At 39.8% G+C, this 22,363-nt stretch overlaps 1 protein-coding gene across 2 annotated transcripts in view; it reads left to right on the top strand.

Annotated features, from left to right (window-relative positions):
- The window catches only part of LOC139468084 (protein sidekick-1-like), a 58,219-nt gene that overhangs the window by 19,415 nt on the left and 16,441 nt on the right, over positions 1-22,363 (top strand). For both annotated transcript variants that reach the window (XM_071249801.1, XM_071249802.1), the window contains exons 2-23: positions 619-888; positions 1,624-1,920; positions 3,058-3,169; positions 3,454-3,677; positions 4,914-5,064; positions 5,391-5,518; positions 8,279-8,395; positions 9,280-9,447; positions 9,963-10,256; positions 10,796-10,936; positions 11,706-11,894; positions 12,304-12,927; positions 14,006-14,104; positions 14,533-14,724; positions 15,328-15,698; positions 16,051-16,291; positions 16,893-17,008; positions 17,505-17,691; positions 18,182-18,469; positions 18,831-19,029; positions 19,541-19,644; positions 20,427-20,497. In XM_071249801.1, the coding sequence (XP_071105902.1) occupies positions 619-888; positions 1,624-1,920; positions 3,058-3,169; positions 3,454-3,677; positions 4,914-5,064; positions 5,391-5,518; positions 8,279-8,395; positions 9,280-9,447; positions 9,963-10,256; positions 10,796-10,936; positions 11,706-11,894; positions 12,304-12,927; positions 14,006-14,104; positions 14,533-14,724; positions 15,328-15,698; positions 16,051-16,291; positions 16,893-17,008; positions 17,505-17,691; positions 18,182-18,469; positions 18,831-19,029; positions 19,541-19,644; positions 20,427-20,497 (4,583 nt within the window). The remainder of the gene's footprint in view (positions 1-618; positions 889-1,623; positions 1,921-3,057; positions 3,170-3,453; positions 3,678-4,913; positions 5,065-5,390; positions 5,519-8,278; positions 8,396-9,279; positions 9,448-9,962; positions 10,257-10,795; positions 10,937-11,705; positions 11,895-12,303; positions 12,928-14,005; positions 14,105-14,532; positions 14,725-15,327; positions 15,699-16,050; positions 16,292-16,892; positions 17,009-17,504; positions 17,692-18,181; positions 18,470-18,830; positions 19,030-19,540; positions 19,645-20,426; positions 20,498-22,363) is intronic.

Raw genomic sequence — 22,363 nt, 5'->3', positions numbered from 1 at the left:
ATTGTTATCATCTATTTTGAGTGACAAGCAGGAAAAAGATACCACACGCATTTCTAGCACCGAGAGGAATTTACAAGATGAAGGTTGAATGTGTTTGTTTTTATCATTTGGTGATAATTCATTTTGGAATTAAGGAAGGGAGCCGTGAAGCTGGCACAGTTGTTTTTATGTTACTGATGTCTATTCTCAGTTCTAGATCTGTTGATAGGACAGATGGTATATATATGTCACAACATCAGGATTATGGACATAACCTTTACCATGCGTCATGGTTGTAGCCTCTTTCATAAGACATCAGTTGCATATGTATATAAATACTCCCAACGTCGTTTTCTTTCACTACTACTACTACTACTTTCTGCTGCTAAATTTTAAATTTTACAGATTGTCAAGTCTTAAGATTGTTACTTTTAATTGAATTACACATCCAGTGTAAATTTATTTGCCAATTGGATAGGCTGGCACAGATAGGCAACCATTGTAAACATAGTAAATGCTCCAGGCTACAGGAAAACAAAGATAACAAACTACAGAGACTTGTGAACAGTGTTACTGTATGTCATGTGTACCAATGTTGTGTCTTGTGTATCCCTGCAATGTCAGTGTTTTGTTTTGCAGAAGAGTACCCTCCCCAGCAGATTACGGAACAGCCAGCCTCCGGTGACCCAAAACCGGAGAATGTGATCAAACGGCTGACCTGCCAGGCCTCGAGCTACCCGACGCCAGTGTACAGCTGGCTGAAGGATGGCACCTTCCTGCTCCGAAACACCTCACAGAACGTGTATGAGATACCCAACCTACAGCGCAGCGATGCTGGGGAGTACCGATGTCTGGCTGGAAACAAGCTGGGTGCCTTCCTCAGTCAACCAGCCCATGTTGTTGTGGCTTGTATGTATTGGTTTCTTATGATTGTGAGGGGGGGGGGGGGGGGGGGGGGGGGGGGCTAGTGGTTAAGGTGGGCTAGTGGCTAGTGGCTTGACCTGGCTTTGATTCTTTAAACGGGTACAATTTATGAACATGATGAAGCCATTCTCTGTGTCCCTGCCATGATAAACTCTGTAAAACCAAACTCATTGACTCGCTCTTGTGCCTGTACCTGGTATGTGGACTTGTGTGGTAAAGGGATAGGTAATGTATTATTGGTACTTGGACAATATTTAAAACAGTTTCTTGACTATTATTGCATGGCCAGTAGTAATTTAGGAGGTCTGGTAATCTTTTACCCAGTCTGTATGGTTAAATATAAACAGCTACCATCACTGCTTTAACTATGTATATATAGAAAACATTTACAAATTATCTAGATGTTGTTGCCAGCCTTGGCCAGTCATCCAAATCCATGATGTCCTATGATCGTTACTGTGACTTTGGATTATTGAAGAGCTACTGGTCCACCTGGCATTTGCTTATTTGGTTTGGACGTCATCAGTATTTCAGAGGGTCATACTTTACAAAAATGCCTTGATTTTGGGAGGGTCATGAAAATAAATGTACATCATTTACTTTTGAAATATTGATATATGGTTTTAAAGATAACAGACTATGATAAAGTTTGTTTAAAGTGTCAAATCGAGTATAGTGACCACCTTGATATGCCCTACAGTGTTGTGATATTTCTTTCAGACATGGAAATGTTCCAACCGGGAAACACTGAGACAACAGAAGTCCATGAAGGTCGGGCCGTCATCCTCAACCTGCCCCCACTTGACAGTGTGCCTGACCCAGACATCGACTGGAAGCAGAACAACTCCACCCTGTCTGCTGAGTCCATCTACCATCATGTGACTCTCCAGAAGAACCTAGTCTTGTTGTCCAACTCCATATCTGATTCAGGAAGACAGTTCCAAGCACGGGCTGTCAATGGCTTCAGCGGTGCTGGCAGTCAAAGCCAGAGCCATGTTTTTGTGATCAATATAGTTGGTGAGTGTTGAAGAAGTGCCGTCAAAACAAACAATGAAGACAGTTTACCAGATATAATGAACTTGTGATCCATTCTGAAGTGTGTATTAAGATCGAATTTGTCCTTTGGCGTCATGTTCAGTTGAAGTTGAACCAGCTCGTTTTGTGAGTTTGGGGCATGTTTTATTGATAACAAATAATGGCAACCTATCAAAAAACTGTCAGGTCATTGTGACCTACGTACATTGTAAAAGTTAAGCACTTGTAAAAGATCTCAAAGTTCGGATAACAGCTATATGTCCTATATGAATGAAGTACCTTTAAGGTAGACAATTGATACTTTGTAGAAGTCTTCAAAAAGTTACGGCAGGACTTGTGTATCCTATTTTGGTCAAAGTGAAGATTTTTTACTAGATCAGAAGCATGTTCAACATGTTTTAGTAATCTTTGATAATAACTTATAAGTAATGTCATAAGATGTGTGATGTAAAAGGCAGTATTCATTGCAGTATGTAATTTTGGGCACAGTCATGTCTTGTGGATGGTTTTGATTTTGTCATGTAAAGCCATGATAAAGTAATCATACTTGACCAAACAGAGACTATGAGTTCTTCCTTTCCTTAATGAAAATCACCACATATATAGTGTTACCAAACATTCATGCTTCGTGGGAATCACATCAGTTGCCAGTAAAGTACACAGTTTTATTTAAAAAAAAATAAGATGCCACCAACTTCACATGTTTTGCAAAATTGGGATGAAATGTTATTATTAATTTATTGTTGCCCATTGCAAAGATGTTTGTAGTGTTCTTCATATAGTGACTGTCACAAGAATAAAGAAATGTTTCTAGATTTTTGCATGAAAATAGTTGCTAATTTTTAAGATTTATGTAGTTGATGTTTATATTTGGGGCATTATTGATAAGAGGTTATTAGCAGTGATTTAGAAAGAAGGATTTGTATATATTCATATAAATGACCTTGAAATATAATTTTAATAACAAAACATTGCAATGTCTTTTCACAATAAATATTAATGCTCAGAAATAATCAGTATTGTTAAACTGTTGTGTTAAAAATGCATAGGATGTTGATCCATTCCTGTGTTATCATGCAATTTTGGCATACAATTAATGAGAGTAACCTTCTCTTTTAGAACATGGCAACCGATCAGCTCACCTTCTCCCAGAGATGATATCTCCACCAGTGTCTGTTATAGCTAATGAAGGGGACTCCGATGTCAAAGTGGAGTGTGTCATCAATGCAAGGTGTGTTGGTCTCTTAGACCATTATGTAGTCAGTCTGGAATCACATATAATGATGCTTTGGGGGTGTGTCTTCTAATATGCTGACTGTACTTACTGTAAAAACAAATATGGTTGCAAACTTTACCCCCAAATTCAGGTGACATGCCATTATGTGACTGACATATTTTGAACAAAAGCTTTTAAACCTCACTCACTCACTCACTCACTCACTCACTCACTCACTCACTCACTCACTCACTCACTCACTCACCTCAGGGTTACTTATCTACTGTCTTCTGTTTCAGACCTATCAACTATCTGAGTATCAGCTGGTTTAAGGTGACAGATGACTCCAGGACGGAGATAGAACGTGGGGGCAGATACTTGCTCAGTCCATTCAAGCGAGTTCTGACGATAAAGTCTCCAGTGAGGGCTGACAATGGAGTGTATGAGTGTGAGGGCAAACTGTCCATACCTGGTGGCCCTCAGTACCCCAGCGTTACCAAAAGGGCCAACATCACCATCAGAGGTAGGCTGCCTGTGGTATGGAGGGGATTTAACCTTCCATCATTCAGATGTGTCTGCTCATTACCCTGTGGTAAAACTGGTGCACAATAGGTCCCAGTGCCCAAAGCTTGAGCATCTGTAATGGTGATTTGGTTGTTAAAATGCATTACAGTATGTCATCATACCCCGATGGACATGAATCATTGCTCATGTTATCATTTATTTACTTCTCTAGTCAAGGCAAGATTATTTACAGGTCTCACTGAAACAGGTTCACTATTGCGAACTGCAGTGTAAATAGAGGTTATCACATGAGTGTGTTTGGGGATGGTAACACACTAGTGTAGTAACATCTTTATCATATAATGTCATTCTTCAATGCTGTGCTCAAAATCTCTTCCCATCTCTCACAAACATTACCTAAACATTGCAAATTCTCCTGGAATGTGTGCATTAAAATATATTACGTCAGAAGGTAACTGACTAGTCAATCGGACAGTCAATATTGTTCCAACTGAATCTGTTTCTTATACAGTGGCGTAACCACGTGTAGGCAAAACAACAATTGCCAATGCAAATTGTTTCAACTTACCTTTCTGTCCGCTAGAGTAACTTCCCTAATCTATTATACGTCAGGTTTGTTTAGAGTCTGCCTCTTCTGTCATAACCTTAGGAAGTGCAGTCAGATGTGCACACAGTGATAAAACAAAACAAGGTAATGATTCGGACATGTTTCAGCAATATCCCACTGCTTTAATTTGGGGAAAAGGTTCCAAACCACATAGGTCGACAAGTACAGATATGGACACTGATCCCGATAGACTTTGCTAAATTGTTTCGCTTTTTATATCTCCAAAGTTGCCAAAACTTGTAAATTGCCTTGGCTATGTTACAGTTAGACACTGATTTTTCAGTATATTTGACTATTCTTTTGATAATGACAGTAATTATCCCAGTAGTTTCTCCAGATTCCTGATGGTTAATTCTGACTCGATCGCCGAAGGACATAGGGAGACGCCATGTTTGTTTGTAAACACTGAAAGTAGTCCCTACTTGACCTTTGATATTTGCATTTTTATCCGCATATGACCCTAATGGATATCGTTTTTATCCCCTGGCTTTATCCTGCCGATAAACAACATTTACTAATGTATCTTCAGGTCCTCTATCAGTCTCTCACTACGGCATGAATATTTTTCCTCACTGATGTGTTGAAGAAATTGGTTGATGCTGTTGTACACCTGAATGTTTGTTGCAGAGCGCCCCCTCATCACCCCGCCCTTGCCTACAACACTGGAAAAGGACTTCAGTGAGACGGTGGAGCTGGTCTGTGAGGCGGTGGGGCAGCCTGCTCCCAGTTTTACATGGTACTACAATGGCAGAAAGGTCAAACTGCTCGGCAATGCAAGGTACTCAGATTACATGCTTTCAATCATTCTATGGCGGAACCAGTTTCAGAATTGTTTTACAAATGATTTCAGTCAACATACTAAGAAGCAGGAGGCAATGGGGGATTAACTTCCCAATAATATTAAATACAACTTAAATATACAGAAAAACATTATTCATTTTTTTCTGGCTTTAAATATAATATCACTCGTTCAAGAATAAGTCTAAGGTTTTTTAATTTCTGAATGGTATGTCTTTAGCATACAAGGCCTTTACATAATGTTGTTCAATTCTTGTGGTTGTTCTGTATGTTCTCGTCAACATCTGTAAACTAATTTGTCCACAGATACAGGGACCTGGGCAATGGCACCCTGATAATTGAAAGCATTGACTTGCCAGACAGTGGTGTGTTTCAATGTATAGCCAGTAATGGGGCTGGGGAGGTGTCTGCATCAACATGGCTCAAAGTTAACAGTAAGTGTTGTGCATTGCTGGAATCTACCTTTCACATTGTGAATGTATAGCCTGAATATGTTCCAGTACTTTTGTATGACATCTTCTTTGTCAAGTGGCAAAAGGTATGGGAACATTACAGGAATTTACCTAGGATTCCAGACAACATGTCTGTTGCAGGCACAGTTTGAGGCATTTGACCACTGCATTTAGTACAATAATGTAAAGCTAAATATTAACAATGTCTGCTGGTATGGTTTAGCTTTGATTATGTGACTTTACTTAATATTAAATCTATTGGTGATATGAAGCAGTATAGCTGAGAATCGTAGACTAAAGATCAAATCCTCAAAGATACAGTGTTCGATACAAAACATATAGGGAATTTATTCCCATGTTTTTCTCCAAAGCCAAATGAGAGTAGTGTGGCAATGTTCTTTTAGCTATGACATCATCATTGTCTAACATCACTGTATTATGTATTCAGTGTCCCTGCAGGTTAGGAAGTGGGGGAAATATGTAGATGGGAGTGTTTTTATTTATATACGAATACAATAACACACCAACAGCTATAAAGTATGATGTCTTCAGTGTTTCTGCAAGTTAGGAAGTGGGGGAAATATGTAGATGGGAGTGTTTTTATTTATATACGAATACAATAACACACCAACAGCTATAAAGTATGATGTATTCAGTGTTTCTGCAAGTTAGGAAGTGGGGAAAATATGTATAGATTGGAGTGTTTTTATTTATATACGAATACAATAACACACCAACAGCTATAAAGTATGATGTCTTCAGTGTTTCTGCAAGTTAGGAAGTGGGGGAAATATGTATAGATGGGAGTGTTTTTATTTATATACGAATACAATAACACACCAACAGCTATAAAGTATGATGTATTCAGTGTTTCTGCAAGTTAGGAAGTGGGGAAAATATGTATAGATGGGAGTGTTTTTATTTATATACGAATACAATAACACACCTAACACAATAACAGCTATAAAGTATGATGTCTTCATATCAACCTTCGTTATATTTTGTGAGTGGTGGAATTTAAAAAAACCCTTCAATATTGTTGATTAATTTCTTTGTTTTGGGAAACTGTTAACACAGAGAATGATTTTCTATGTGCCTCTATAGTAAAGTATGAATTTTCCCAGTTTTAAACAAGTATGTCTAGCAATAAAATGCACACTAACCCCATTCCTTTGGTATTTGGACAGTTTGGTATTGACAATAGTTATACCCAGTTAATACAGACCAACGAACATCTTTCAGACTTTGTTATCAATTGTGGTATCAGTTAAATAATAATGGAAAATATGTCTTGCAATAATATTTGTGTGTACTGGGTTAGTAATGAAATCAGATTAGGATTACATGTATGTCTTTGATGTTAATTTGAAGTGTTAAGCATAACCCGATGTGTTTCATCTTTAAATTTCATGAATTAAAGAAGTTAAAAGACAACCAAATCTTAATAAAATATCCTTAGCAAGCAACTGCATACCTTACAATATCGCATGTGTGAGTTACATGCCTACTGTACTTCAATTATTTTGCCAGGAATCAGCACTAATGGCACTACTACTTATCCGTAGGTACTGTATCAGCAGCTATATGTCCAGATGCCTGTGACCAATACCGGAAACATGTCATGGTTTATGAGAAGTCAAAGTACACTGAATAATTAATAACTGGTCATAAAAAGTCTTATCAAATGAGTTATTATGCTAAAATTTCATTTTCTTCATTGTCGAAAGAAATTTGTCATCATAAAAATCATTTGACGGAGATAATCCACTTAAATGCTAAAATCATCTGAGTCATTGTTTCTCTTATGTCAAGTATAAAATATTTATCCTTTAATGACTGACCGGAGAAACATGCCAATCAGTTTTTTCTCTCCTCAGTTTTTCTATCTGAGAGACGTTAGTACTATTTGATGTACTATCTCAAGTTATAGTGTACTTGAGTTTCATCAAAATGCTTCTCCATACATATTTGAGATAAAACATGGAGATGTTTTCAAAACAAATTCATCTGTAAATCATTAATGAAATTCAATTCTTCCTTTTGTATTGCTTTGATTAGAGAGTAATGTTTGATATAGGCTTGTTTGATATAGATAGTGTTTAGCTGTTCTTATCGTGACAGCAACATGCATTACACAGCTAACTGGGTAATGATGTGTTCTTTCAAGTACATTCAGCTGTTTAGTACTAGAATCAGTTTCAGTCTGGCTGTCTGAAGGATTTAGGAAAAAACTACAACATTTAAATGTCACAGTCATGATGGTAACCCACCATCATTTTGCATGGACTCTATCTAAGGAAGATTCAAACTGTTTGGGGTATTTCCCCCCCATAAAATAGCGTTGTTGGTAAAAAAAGAACTTTATGAATTATTTTGAAAAAAGTTAGGAAGAGGATATTTTTGTGACAATGGTTTTCAAAGATTCCTTTATAATAACAAGCACTGAATACAGTTCTATAATGCGTAGTTCTGCAGGTTGTTCAGGTAGAAAGTTATTGCCGTCATATAGCTGAAATATTGCTGAGTGCAGCACTAAACAAAACAAACCATGTTAATTTTCCAATAGACAATGGTACTCTAAAAAATCTGATCAAAATCAGACTAAGTTGTTTGTGTGACAAGGGGTGACAAGTATTAAATATTTAGGTTTAGGGATCCACCGACTGCGGCAAGCTTGAAATGTGCATTTAAGAAAGATTTTTAGTGTATACAGATTACAAGTCTCTCTGTGTTTGTTTCTAGGTTCTCCGCCCAGGTTTGTGACCTCTCCGCAGGATCTGACTGTGGTAGAGACTAACGAGGCCCGGTTTCCATGTGCAGTGACTGGAGCCCCCCAGCCTGTCATCACCTGGAAGAAAGGTAGTCTGCATATATAGTACTTTCTCTGTAATTTATAACAGTTGACTGTACATGATTATATGTTATGGCCATGTATTATTGCTCCCTGTTGTGTATTAATGTGTCAAAATTATTGTCCAACTGAAGCTGTTGATGCATGTTGTTTGCATATGTGCTGTGGCTTTTGAATTAGAATGACCACAGTTGTCTCCCTTTTTTGTAATACATATATATATATATATAGATTGATACATCATTTGATCTCTGTTGCCGGTTGGAGGGTCTGCTTCAACATTAGGCTGTTTCCCTAGGTCTGCAGTTCTCTATGCATGTTGTGCAACGGACCACATAGTCACTGTCAGTTGTGAATTGGCCTCATTCCACAAAGAGATCTAAGCACAATGATTGCTTTAATGAATGGGGCCCTGATTGTGTGTAATCATACTCTGGCAGCCTTTTGTTTCACACACAATGATGCTATATTTGATAGTAATACTGATGGTGGGGGTAAATGGATTTGTTTTATTCAAAAAGTTGCTTGTGCAGCTCTGGGACATATCCTCTTTCTTTCGATACAGGCACATGTTAGATGCCGTGTGGAGATTCTGTTTAGGACAGGTCCACTTCTACCTATGATGGTCATAAGAAGCGGCTTATATTTAAGGGATTGGGTGGTCAGACTCGGTGACTTAGTTCATAGTGCGTTGTTGTACCTCCACAATGTGTATTGTTGCTCATAGATTGTCTGGTCCAAACTTGATTATTTACAGGTCACCGTCATTTGGCTGGAATACGGTTGAATGCAGCATTAAACTAACAAAACATGCTAAATGTGATTGTATGTCATGCTCATGGTTGAAGATATTAGCCATTAACAATGTATCATTTTTCTTTTGTGTTGTCAGTGACACCGAGCGGTGAAGAGACAATTTCGAGTGGTGGTCGCTTCCAGATCCTGGACAATGGCTTGCTACTGATGGCCACTACCCTGAAGTCAGACTCGGCTGTCTACAGATGTATTGCCACCAATATCCGTGGCAATGCCTCCGAAGAGGCCACCTTACAAGTCATCAGTATGTGTTTGTTGTGATATGTGATGACCCTTGAAGGGCGACTAGACTGCATCTGCTAAACTCAGTTATATGTCAACTCTTGACAATGTAAATAGCAGTTATTTGACTCATAGTCTCCATTTAATTAGGGCAATCATCCTTGCAAGATGCTACAAATCATAAAATGTTTTTGAATGTGCTTGAATGTAACATGGCCGAGTTTAGTACCCATTTAAAGTAATATTGAAAAAAGATTGTCTTTGAAAAATTAAAAAAACATCTATCTGTTGAAAATCCTGGAATATTTGTACGCAAATTCATCAGTGATCCCTTCAGATATGTTTTTTTTGTTCTGCATGCAATTAGGGCTGCCCAATATTATTGACAAAACATGAAACTAACATATGGAGAATATGTCAATTGGGAAATGTTTATTCACAAAAGTTGAAATTTTTCCAAAGAAAAGTTTCAAATACTGACCAGTTGGAAAGCGTATTGATACACCTCTGTATCAAATGAACACCTTGTGTTTGCAGTCAAGACACAGATAGTGCGTCCGCCACAGAATATCACTGCCATCCTGAGTACCAGCGCAACCTTGGAGTGTGGCGTCACCCGAGATGAAAATGTCCAGGTCGTATGGAAGTGGTACTTCTACAAGAAGCCGGACTATGTGGAGCAGCCAATCAGCAACAGTGGTCGGCATCTCATCACGCAGCAGGGAAGCCTTATCATCAGCGGAGTTGCTGGTCAGGACATAGGTCGCTACAAGTGTCAGGTCATCTCACCAGGGGGCAATGACAGCAGGGTAGCAACACTTATGGTCATTGGTGAGTTGAATTTCAGGTTTTGCAGCTGATGTATGTGGAAGATGAAGGTAAAATGTGAATGTAAATGTTAAAGATGGATTTTAAAATGTGAATGCATATGTGAAAGATGGATGTAAAAGATGGATGTAAAAGGTGGATGTAAAATGTGAAAGATTGATGTAAAATGTGAATGTAAATGGGAAAGATGGATGTAAAAGATGGATGTAAAAGGTGGATGTAAAATGTGAAAGATTGATGTAAAATGTGAATGTAAATGGGAAAGATGGATGTAAATTGTGAAAGCTGGATGTGATATAAAATGTGAAAAATGGTGTGAAACATGAAAAATAGATGTTATTCTGAAAGAGGGATGTGAACAATTACTTCTGTTTACTTTCAGTTTTAAGTGCTTGATGATTTAAGATTATGGTTTTAGAGTTTCTTTTTGTATGACATCCTTTTCATGATTCTAACTTTTCAGGAAACATGTGGATTTAATGTTTGTAACTCTTGAGTTGTCACTAACATTTGTTAAAGTTGCCATAAATTTCCCTTTCCAGAACTTCCCCGCCGCCCTGTAGTTCTCTCTGTTGTGTTGCATACAACCAAATCAAACACGGTCACCATCCAATGGCGACCAGCTTATGACGGTAACAGCCCCATACAGCGGTATATCATCAGCTACAGAGATGAAGTCCAAAGTAAGTTAAACCCATTGCAAGGTTGCCTTCGTTGAGATCATCATACTGGGCTACACTAGAAGGTTGAGTTTAGCTACTGAAAAGCTTGTCTTTCCAGAATTGAAGTAATATATTTGTTAACTCATCCCTCTTCAACAGTATGAAATATTCCTTCTTGCTTCCATCACATAACGGTGTAGAACACTGTGAAAACAATAATCACCGGAACACACCCTCCAACCACCTCGCTCCCAGCATGCTCCTGTACTACTCATAACTTTTTCTTTCATCGCCCGGGCTTCCCTAGCCATTCTTTATTAAAGGGTTAATACAAGGACTGGTCAGCTCGGAGTCAGTATACTGTGTTTGAGTGGGGTATTCATGTTAAACTGCGGCATGGTATCTCAGTGGGCTAGCACTATAAATCGGCATCAGTCCGGACTAGTACAAGCTACCCCCCCCCCCCCCCCCCCCCCCCCCTCCACACACACACACACACTTACATGTTGCTATATAAGTGCAATAATCTTGGACGTGACCCAATTTCACCTCACCTTGTGCATTACAGTATAATATTGACATCACTTGTTGTTTTCGGCATCAACGAGGTGGTCGGAGGGTGTCCAGTGATTATTGTCTACACTGTTATATGATCAAAGCAAGAAGGAATATTGCATACTGTTGTGTCAGGATAAGTATATTAATAAGGGGAATACTCTGATTCCCTATTATTATTCAACTCATTAATTGTTGTTCCTTGTTTTGACTGCAACGATTGATGTTGTAACAGATGGAAACAATGAGAATGCGAGATGGGTGGTGTACCCAGTCAACATCTCTCCTGACAAAACGAGTCAAGACGTATCCGGTCTGCAGGCTGCCAGATACTACAAGTTCAGGATCAGTGCTGTCAACAGTGTTGGGGAGGGCAACTCTAGTCAGCCCAAACCAGATCAAGCTCTACAGATGCCGCCTCAACGTAAGATTACCATCATGTTGTGTGAATGATCTCACTGGGATTCCCCATTACTAAATAGCTGTATAACAGTTCATTAGTTGTATTGTGAAATGAAGCTCAATGGTCCTTAAGATTTGATGCTGTGATAGTTGTTGCTAGTACCATTATGTTATGTGATGTCATAATTGTTGTTAACTACATGGATTTTTGCCATGTCAATAAGTGTAATTTATTCACACCAGTGGGAATTATAGTGCAAAATAGTTCTCAGTCTGCAGTGTCAAAAAGGGGATCAGGCGGTGACCATACCTGGCTTACTGCATGTCATTTACCCTCATAACATTGATTGTTGGTGTTGCTATGAACCACAGGTTTGTATAGCTGGACTACTGCTAACTTCATTATGCTCACACGTGTTTATCTTTCTCAGCACCAAGTTCTCCACCTAAGAATTTCTACTGCTCCCCTCGTCCAGATAGAGCTATATTAATCCAGTGGCAGCCTCCAGATGAAAGTACATGGAATGGTGCCCTTCTTGGTTACACCATCAGCTACAAGATCGCCAACTACCCCGACACAGCACTTCAGTTCCGTAATGTGACCGGCCAAAGCAGCACGCAGTACCTTTTAGATAACTTGGTATACTACAGTCAGTACGAGGTGAAGATAGCTGCCTTTAACATCAAGGGCACAGGCAACTACAGCAATGCCTTCCTAGTATGGACAGTAGAAGGTCGGCCTACGGCTCCACCAACAAATGTAACTCTGACATCTCCCAACTCTACCACACTGTTGGTTACCTGGCTACCGCCAGACCCTTCTCAGATAAATGGTGTCAATCTAGGGTATACCATTGAGCTGAGACGGAAAACCATCACACAGACAGAGCAGGCAGTGTTTGTTCCGTCTGACCCGAACAACCTGTACGACACTCAGGAGAAGTTGATCTTTGATCTCAGGAAGTTCACGGAGTATGTTGCAACTATCGTGTGCAGGACAACAGCTGGCCCTGGTCCTGCCAGCCCTCCACAAACTGCAAGGACACAGGAGGATGGTGAGTGCTACCTGTGAAGTTCACATGGGAGGGGGGCATCTGTGGCCATGGTGGCCCAGTTGTCTAAATCACTGAAACTGTGGAACATGTCCCAGCTGGCAGCTGTTGTGAGTGCCAAAGCCTCTGTACATGTCATCACAGAAACTCTCTGGCACCATCATTTGTATGGTAGACCTGGCTGAAAGTGTGTCAGTTGGATTGAGACTTACATAATCAACTATGCATCTGCTTGACTCTGTAGATCTTTAGGTCAATCAAATCAAAAACATCATGGCACAATATCTATGATCATATCTGCCTCAAACTCTCCATTCTCAATAAAATCAGATCTTAGTTCTCGCTATCGCTAAACAAAGATCTGAGGACATCCCATTACAGGTCACATCAGAACGACCTTTCATCCGACCAATCAAAGCGTCGCTTACCAGATCATGAAAGTGAATGTGTTTTCTAAACATGTAACCTCGATAAGTTAAAATAGGGTATTCCGAACGACAGTTACGGCCCGTACGACTGATTCTGTCAAAATTATCATCTGTCTCTCGCTTCCATAGGATAAACATTTGAAAGGAGGAGGCATGGACAGTACAAGGGAAGCACTGCCATACAATCGTAGCCATATATTAGACATTCCGGATTGTTCTTTTGTTCTGTTTTTAAAAATTTTAATTGAGAACTGTGTCAACAAATTTTTCAAGCGTAGTCTGAAATGGAAGTCGCCAGGTTGAAACGAGTGCCGTAAAGCTCGAGAAAGCTGCTTTCTCATTGGCTGGTATTAACTTCTTGTTATTCGTTTCAGTGGTCGGTCAAAGTTCGCAAAAGGTCAGTCTGACGTGACCCGTAATGGGATGTCCTCAGATCTTTCTTTAGCGGCAGCTAGAACTTAGATCTGATTTTAATGAGATTGCAAACTCTCAGAATTGCATATATATAGATCCAGTTTGTGTAACAGTACTATATGGTTTCAAGTCATTGCTGCAACTGTTTATTATCCTAGTATAAATGTTTGTTATGCTGCACTCAATTGACATGTACTAGCAGCCATCAGTAAAACTAACCGGCTGTGTTTCCATTTCAGTTCCTGGAGAAGTTGGTGACCTGAGATTTGATAACATTCAAGACACCACATTACGTGTGTCATGGACTGTGCCTCTGAAGGTGAATGGAATCCTTCAAGGTGAGATGTAGCATCAGTTGGTATCCTACGTGAACATTGGTCAGACAAGACAACATGAATGGCTCTAAAATGATTGATGTTTGCTTTGCCAATGTAGTAGTCTGTGCCAAAAACTGTTGTGTCTGCTAGCCGACTTTTAAGTAGATTTCCATGTTATTATATGTAGAAATGTTAGCAGAGCTTACTAGATTTAACACAGTGTTACTAGAATCGGGAATCAGGGTTGACTATATGAACTCTCACTTGAGATGTTGACAATGTGAATGCTGTCACTTGAGATGTTGACAATATGGACTCTCTCACTTGAGATGTTGACAATATGGACTTTCTCACTTGAGATGTTGATAATATGGACTCTCTCAACTGAGATGTTGATAATTTGAAATCAACTCACTTGCGATGTTGACAGTAATGACTTGTCTCTACAGGGTATAAGTTGTGGTATGAGAAGAAGAACCAGACGGCCACACGAATAGAAATAGACCTCATACCCAGCCTGTCATCTTACACCATCCAGCGACTCATGCCGACCACGATGTACCACATCTCTGTTGCTGCCTTGACAAGGAAGGGGATGGGGCCATTTTCCTCAGCGGACATTGCTTCAGGTGTACCACCAGGTAATGCCTTTCCCATGTGTTAATCTGCATGCTTGTTCAGCTTTGTGCCTTAGGTATCAAAGGCTGAAATTGATCCTCAATGCCCCATCAGAGCTCAAATTAAGGAACTTCATTTAACTTGCACCAGGTGCATGTTGACATGAAAACCCAGTTGCACCAGACAAGCAAATATTTTCAATGTTGAAACCTAGATGCATGAACTAGTCTGAATAGATAAAATCTCAGATCTCTGATGACTGTGTCATGGTTTTTATACAGTTATTACTTTCTGTTACAGTTTTGACATGTACTTGGTGCATGCTGACATAAATATTAGCTAGGTTGCATATTTCAATAGTAGGTTGCACTGGTGCATGTAATTATATAGCTAAACCAAGCCCTGCTTATGGTTGTCATAAGTGTTGATTATAATGTAATGGATGGTGAGGCTTAATGAATAGACTGATCATGCTGCACAATCCAGAGGTGTGAAATGTTCTGATTTAGGCCAAATTTCTTTATTTGATTCTGAAAAAGTGAGCTGTTCAAATGTCAGTCTTAATCAGAATCTAAATGCTCTGTAGTTTTTGGCCTTATGTGATTACATGATCCTACTTTTTCCAGAGCTGCCAACGGCCCCCTACAACCTTGGCATTACCAACATGCAGGCCCGGTCAGTGCTGCTGCAGTACCTGCCTGGCTCCACTGGTAAGACTTCCATAACCCTGTGGATTGTGGAAGCTCTTGAAGGAACCAGCAGCACATGGAGGGAGATTTACACACGGAATGATCCTGATGCTCGGGAGATTCTGGTACAGAATTTGCGGCCTTACACGCAGTATAAACTGCGGTTGATTGCAGAGAATATTGTGGGCAGGAGCAATGCTAGCTTACCCACAAGGATCTTTGAGACATTGCAAGATGCTCCTGGTGGCCCCCCTGGCAATGTGACAGTCAGGGCCTTGAATTCTACAGCCTTCAGAATCAGCTGGATTGTAAGTTTCTCATTTGTTAAAAGATGCATTTAACTTCACTGTTGTCTAATTTTGAAAGATGAGTGGTGTGGTAGGCTTGTGGTTAAATTAGCTTTTTTCTCTTCAAGTCATGTGGACGCTTGTTTAACGTGTGAGGCCCTTTCTTGGTGTCCCCAATTGTGATATGGCTGGAATATTAATACAGGTGAAGTTTAACCATATGCACTCACTCGTAGACAACTGGCTTTGTAGAAAAAACTGCAACAGACTTTCTTACATGTTTTGTGATTCACCCATGATTAAAGAAAAATAAAGCAAGTTATCATCCAAATATCTACTCATGGATGAAAGTCTCCACCTCTGTATTGTGCAGCCTCTTCCGAGCAAGGACTGGAACGGAGAGCCCCAGGGCTACAAGTTGTACTATAGGATGAAAGAGATTGACCCAACAGCTGACTTTACTGTGCTGCCCCTGGAGAATGGCATGAACATGGAGAGCTTCATCCTGGGCCACCTGCAGGAGTGGGTGGAGTACGAGGTCAAGATGACCTCCTACAACGATGTTGGAGTCAGCAGCGACAGTCCTGTGGCCATAGAGAGGACGAGGGAGTCAGGTCAGTGACACAACACCATTGCTCAAAATGGTGTTCCTTTATGGGAATTTCAGGGAAGAATTGATCACACTTACCCAGTCCCTATACTAAGAACTGACTTAATGTAATATAAGAGTTGACTTAATGAGGAGAAGATACTTACACTGTCTGACACAACTGAAAGTGTATCATCATACCCAGATGAATCATTGTTCATGCAAATTCTTGTTTACCAGGCTCTGGCTTGCTAACATGAAATAGCCAAAATATTGCTGATTGTTGTGTAACGCTCCCTGAAACTTTTGTTAGTGCTTTAATTCAAATAATTTGTTAAAAATGTAAAAGAAAATGCTGTTACTAGCATAGGTAAGTTTATTATCTCAAGTTTAATAAACTGTTGCATTTGTATGGTGCTGAAAGGCACTATGGAGACCAACTGTCAAATATCTGAGTTAGAATGTTTCTCCAGATTATTAACAGGCAGCCTTGACATAACAGGAATATTGCTGCCTGCAATGATACTGTCAAACAAACACAACTGCATTCCAGTGCTATTCTATTTAGTGTTTTGGTGTGAGCAGGTCCCATGTATATATCTGATTCTCTGGCTGTGTGCTTGTAGTGCCGAGTGCTAGTCCCAGCAGAGTGAAGGCTGTTGCCAAGTCCTCCACCAGCATCAACATCACCTGGGGCCATGTGCCCCTACTGCAGCAGAACGGCATGATACTGGGATACAAGGTGAATCTTGAACATCAGTTCATCTAGGAAAACCAGACCAATCTTGTCTTTCTTAAGCATGGTCAATATGCTAGAAGGCAGGAAGTGAAAATAATAATTTTTCAAGAGTAAGATTGAGCTTATTCTTTAAAATGCCTCTTGAAAACAAGTTATATAAGAAAACAAGCACAAATATTTTAGGATTAGTTGTATTTGCAGTCAAACATAGCAGTTTAAGTCATTATCATAAATCTAAACATTGCATACCCTGGAATCAAAGGTATAAAAGGCTAAAACACTGAAATAACTGTCCGGGTGGAAAAGACTTGTTGCTTGTGTGCTTGTGTTTTTTTATATGCCAGTGTCTAAGGTTTCAAGAACATTCTCTTTATTCTAACTATCTTTAAATTCAGAATGGGAATGATTAAAGGGGTTGGTAGAGGAGTATATTTGATGAAATGCATTAAGAATGTTGAATGTTATGTTGTTGTTGTTCATTATATTCATTGTGTTCCAGATAAAGTACTCTGCCCCAACAGAAGGGATAGATGCCAAGTTTGAGGTGGTGGACCATAACGAAACCACACACTTTCTCCTCAGCAACCTACGCAAGTTTGTTTCCTATCAAATTCAGGTTTTGGCTTACACAAGGATGGGCGATGGTGTCCTCAGCAATGTGGAAACTGACAAGACTTTTGAAGATTGTGAGTAAATGCAGTTATTTTAGCGATGAATGTGATACTTTTTATATTGAAGCTAGAGATTAGACTCCTTTCTCCCTGACTTGTTTTCACATGACATTTGGGGACATGGGGTGGTCCAGTGGTATTGGGTACAGCAACATAAGGTGCAGAGTTGTATCCCTTTGCTGTGTCAGATTACACTGGTCATGGGTTTAAATCCCATTTTCACCCTGATTATAATCCAGCAGTTGCCAGCCTTACACCAAATTGAATAGGCCTACCATCTGCCTTGCTAATGGCATTCTTCAAAGTCAAGCTGACATAGTGTGTGATAGGACGGAAATATACTGACAATGATGGCGTTAAGCACAGCTCACTCATTCCCTTGACATGGAATCATGACAGAAAATTAGAGAGAAAAGTGCAGTCTTAAATCCCATGTGTGTCATGTACTTTGTCAGTGTTGACAATGCTTTCTCCCATCCTGCTTACCGGTTTACTACTATTTCAGTTCCTGGTCCCCCTATCATCATCTACTTCCCTGATGTCACCTACTCATCAGCTAAGATTGTGTGGAGCCCACCCTCCGAGCCTAACGGCATCATCACCCAGTACAAGATAGCCTACTCCATCCAGGGGTCCAGTAACCAGTCCTCAATTGAGCTGCCATCAGGGGATCTGGAGAATACAGTGTTTGGCCTCATCAGAGAAACATACTATGTCTTCAGTGTTACAGCAAAGACAAGACTGGGATGGGGAGAGACAGCCAATGTCACAGTCTACACTATGAATGACAGGAGTATGAACTTTATAGTTCAAATGCATGTGGAATTTATTTCTTATTAGTATTTTTCTTTATACAGAGAGACCTTGTTAACTCAAACTTGATATATTATGTGACACAATGTTACTTCATTTTCTGAGGGAATAATTTGGTCCTGCAAGTAGTGGTCAGGTTTTGACATTCTGATTGTATCGAAGTATGGAATAGAAGGGTTTTCAGTATTATTCATGATTACCAGTACTTGGAGGTGATGAAGTTTCACTCGGTCTGATACTGCCTTGAATGGAAGAAAGTGGAACATATAAAGTAAAGTTTTCTACTTATCATAATTATGTCTCTTATTATGACTGACCAACATGCTCCCTCTTCCTACTAGGTCGTCCTGACAGCCCCTCCACGCCAACAATTGGTGGTTCTCAAGTGACAGCCCGTGAGGTGACAATCAGCTGGAGTCCTGGCAATGACAATTACGGCCCACTTCGCAACTATACCATCCAGTATCAGTCCTGCGGGGGTGACTGGACCACTGTTCCTGATGCCGTACACCCAGACACCACCTCCCATATTGTTTCAAGGTCAGTAGATGGTAGATGAATAAAATCCATTTTAATTCCATGCTTTCTTTTCCATGCTTTCTTGCTTTTGATGGATTTTATGTTTCTTCTCATTGTCAATACTTCGAAGCTTATTCTTTGGTATACTGTCACTTCCTCCATTACCTGTGAATACATTTGGCGACTATGTGGTGTGTGTTCTTGTTATTGTCGACTGTAAACCTCTTCCCCCCATCCATCTATTGGGCAAGTACATGTATATAAAGTAGATATACTGTAGTCTGCCTCTGTCAGAAAGTAAGTATTTACTACATCAAGACTAATGATATATTTTTTGTTTTCAGGTCCTTCTGCATTAGTATATTACCCCAATGCCCCATAGTTTCTTCATCCTCACTCTATTATCTTACTGCAAATTATGATATACCTGAAATACTGTTAAAAGTAGGCAGTAAGAAGGACATGTACCGTAATTTAAAATGTTTTTTTCATTATGGAACTGTTATTATTTATAATTATATTTACAACACAGATTGCGCCCCAACACCTGCTACAAGTTCCGAGTGGCGGCCACAAATGATGTTGGTACCAGTGACTATAGCAATGCATCTGCTGGAGTCCATACTCTCTCTGCCAGTAAGTCAGTTGTTTTTTTCATCATTTTGAAGGTGTGTGGGTTGAATATATTGGTTTAAACATTCGCTGTCAATGCTGATGACCTAGCTTTGATACCTAATATGGATGACCATCTGAAGTCCATTCCTGGTGTCCTTGGTCTATTGGTAGAGCGTCTGCCCGGAGAGCGGAAGGTCCGGGGTTCGATCCCCGACCGCGTCATACCAAAAGACGTTAAAAGATGGTACTTGTTGTTACCCTGTCTGGCGCTCGGCATTAAGGGGCTAAAACAAGGACTGGTCGGCTCGGAGTCAGTATACTGTGTCTGAGTGGGGTATTCATGTTAAACTGCGGCATTGTATCTCAGTGAGCTAGCACTATAAATCAGCATCAGTCCGGACTAGTACAAGCAGCCACTCAAACACACACTCGTACATGCACGTCGCTATATAAGTGCAATAATCTTGGACGCGACGTTCAACCCAATTTCACCTCACCTCACCTGGTGTCCCTGGTGTGAAAGGCCTTCTCACTCACTGACAAGGCAGTAAAGTCTTCATGACCCACTTGAACTTTGTAGACAAGACAAAGTTGTTTTTGTATATAAATGTTCATGTGTAAGTAATGTTGTATTACAAATGTTTTTACCTCTGTCAAAATATTTTGAACTTAATGTGATGAAGATTATTATTGAAAGAAAATACAATTACCAGTTTGTGTATTCTTGAATATCCTGAAAAGAAAAAGGAAAATCATACAATTTGAATAACAGTTTTGAAAAATATTCCATAACTGTCTTGCAGAGCCTGAGGGAGCACCAAGGAACTTGAAGGTGGCAGCAGTAACAACAACATCTATCAATGCAACTTGGGAGGTAATGGCTGTGATGAACTGCATGTGAATAAAAGAAGTAGTTACAGAAGAGTTTGATAATAATCGTGTGAAAATTCCTTTGATAGAACATTGACAATAATGAATCAATACAGGCAACAGTAGCGTAGGTTAATGTACCTGACCTGTTTCATGTTTTTGAGTTTTGGGGCAGAATGTGTATGTTCCATGGATATTCTTGGGCAGAATGGTTCTCCAGTATGTTCCATGGATATTCTGGGGCTGAATGTGTCTGCCATGGATATTCTGGGGCAGAATGGTTCTCCTGTATGTTCCATGGATATTCTGGGACAGAATGTGTCTGCCATGGATATTCTTTGGCAGAATGGTTCTCCAGTATATTCCATGGATATTCTGGGGCTAAATGTGTCTGCCATGGATATTCTGGGGCTGAATGTGTCTGCCATGGATATTCTGGGGCTGAATGTGTCTGCCATGGATATTCTTGGGCAGAATGGTTCTTCTGTATGTTCCATGGATATTCTGGGGCTGAATGTGTCTGCCATGGATATTCTTGGGCAGAATGGTTCTCCAGTATGTTCCATGGATATTCTGGAGCTGAATGTGTCTGCCATGGATATTCTTGGGCAGAATGGTTCTATATTTTGGGACAGAATGTGTCTCCCATGGATATTCTTGGACAGAATGTGTCTGCCATGGATATTCTGGGACAGAATGTGTCTGCCATGGATATTCTGGGACAGAATGTGTCTCCCATGGATATTCTGGGACAGAATGTGTCTGCCATGGATATTCTGGGACAGAATGTGTCTGCCATGGATATTCTGGGACAGAATGTGTCTCCCATGGATATTCTGGGACAGAATGTGTCTGCCATGGATATTCTGGGACAGAATGTGTCTCCCACGGATATTCTGGGACAGAATGTGTCTCCCATGGATATTCTGTATATTCAGCTCACCCTTGACCATTTACCCTCTAATCCATCACCTTATAAAATATGGCCTCTGATGTAATAGAACAACCCTCCTTCATTACACCACAGCAAACTCTACATATCTGCAGCATTCCATGTGGATATGGCACAGAATTTAGTGCCTGCCTCTCATGACTAATATATAGTTTCCTGGATTCAATAAAATATTGGCAGACTAAATCTAATAACCCAAGTGCAAAAGCCTTGAATATGACAGTTGAACGCCTTGAAAAGCCTGGTTAAGGCCTTGTGTATTAGTGTTCTATATCTGTATGAACCTTGTTTTTAAGTTCTTCAATGTTTCGTCAACTTGAAAAAGTAATATTATGTTTCTGTTACAGCAACACATTATCCTATAGATGTTAGCTTATTATGCCATAGATAATGTTTTCAAATTAACCTATTGTATTTCCAAGCCGCCAAAGGAAGTTACTTGGAACAGTATGGAAATAGAGTACAGGCTCCGATACAAAACTCGGTCAGCTAGGATTTGGAGTTTCCGTTTTGTGAAGGGAAAGTTTATAATTATCGAGGACTTGGTTCGTGGATATACCTTTGAGCTTGCTGTCCAGGCCCTTAATTCAAATGGCAGTGGCCCATGGGGGAAGAGCGAGTTCATTATCCTTGAACTTGGTATGGCCAGATCTGCATGAGTATAGTGTGAACATGGCCGTCGTAGTTGACGCATGAGCTTGTTGTGAACATTCTTGTTGTTGGTATCTTTTGTGAAATGTATGAAGCCTTTTTTTAATTTAAGTAACAGTTGTGCATTTGGTGACATTTTGCATGAACATACACATATATTTGTAAGCTTGACACTTGAGGTCATGAGGATATGATGATGTGGTTTAAAATCAAAACAAAATTTTAATATTTTTGGGTTCATTTTGGTAGATATGATAATATGCTTTT

This window comes from Haliotis cracherodii, unplaced genomic scaffold (assembly GCF_022045235.1).
Source record: "Haliotis cracherodii isolate W230 unplaced genomic scaffold, xgHalCrac1.p SCAF_2, whole genome shotgun sequence".
NCBI lineage: Eukaryota > Metazoa > Mollusca > Gastropoda > Lepetellida > Haliotidae > Haliotis > Haliotis cracherodii.
This window is presented reverse-complemented; position numbering and strand designations above follow the sequence as displayed.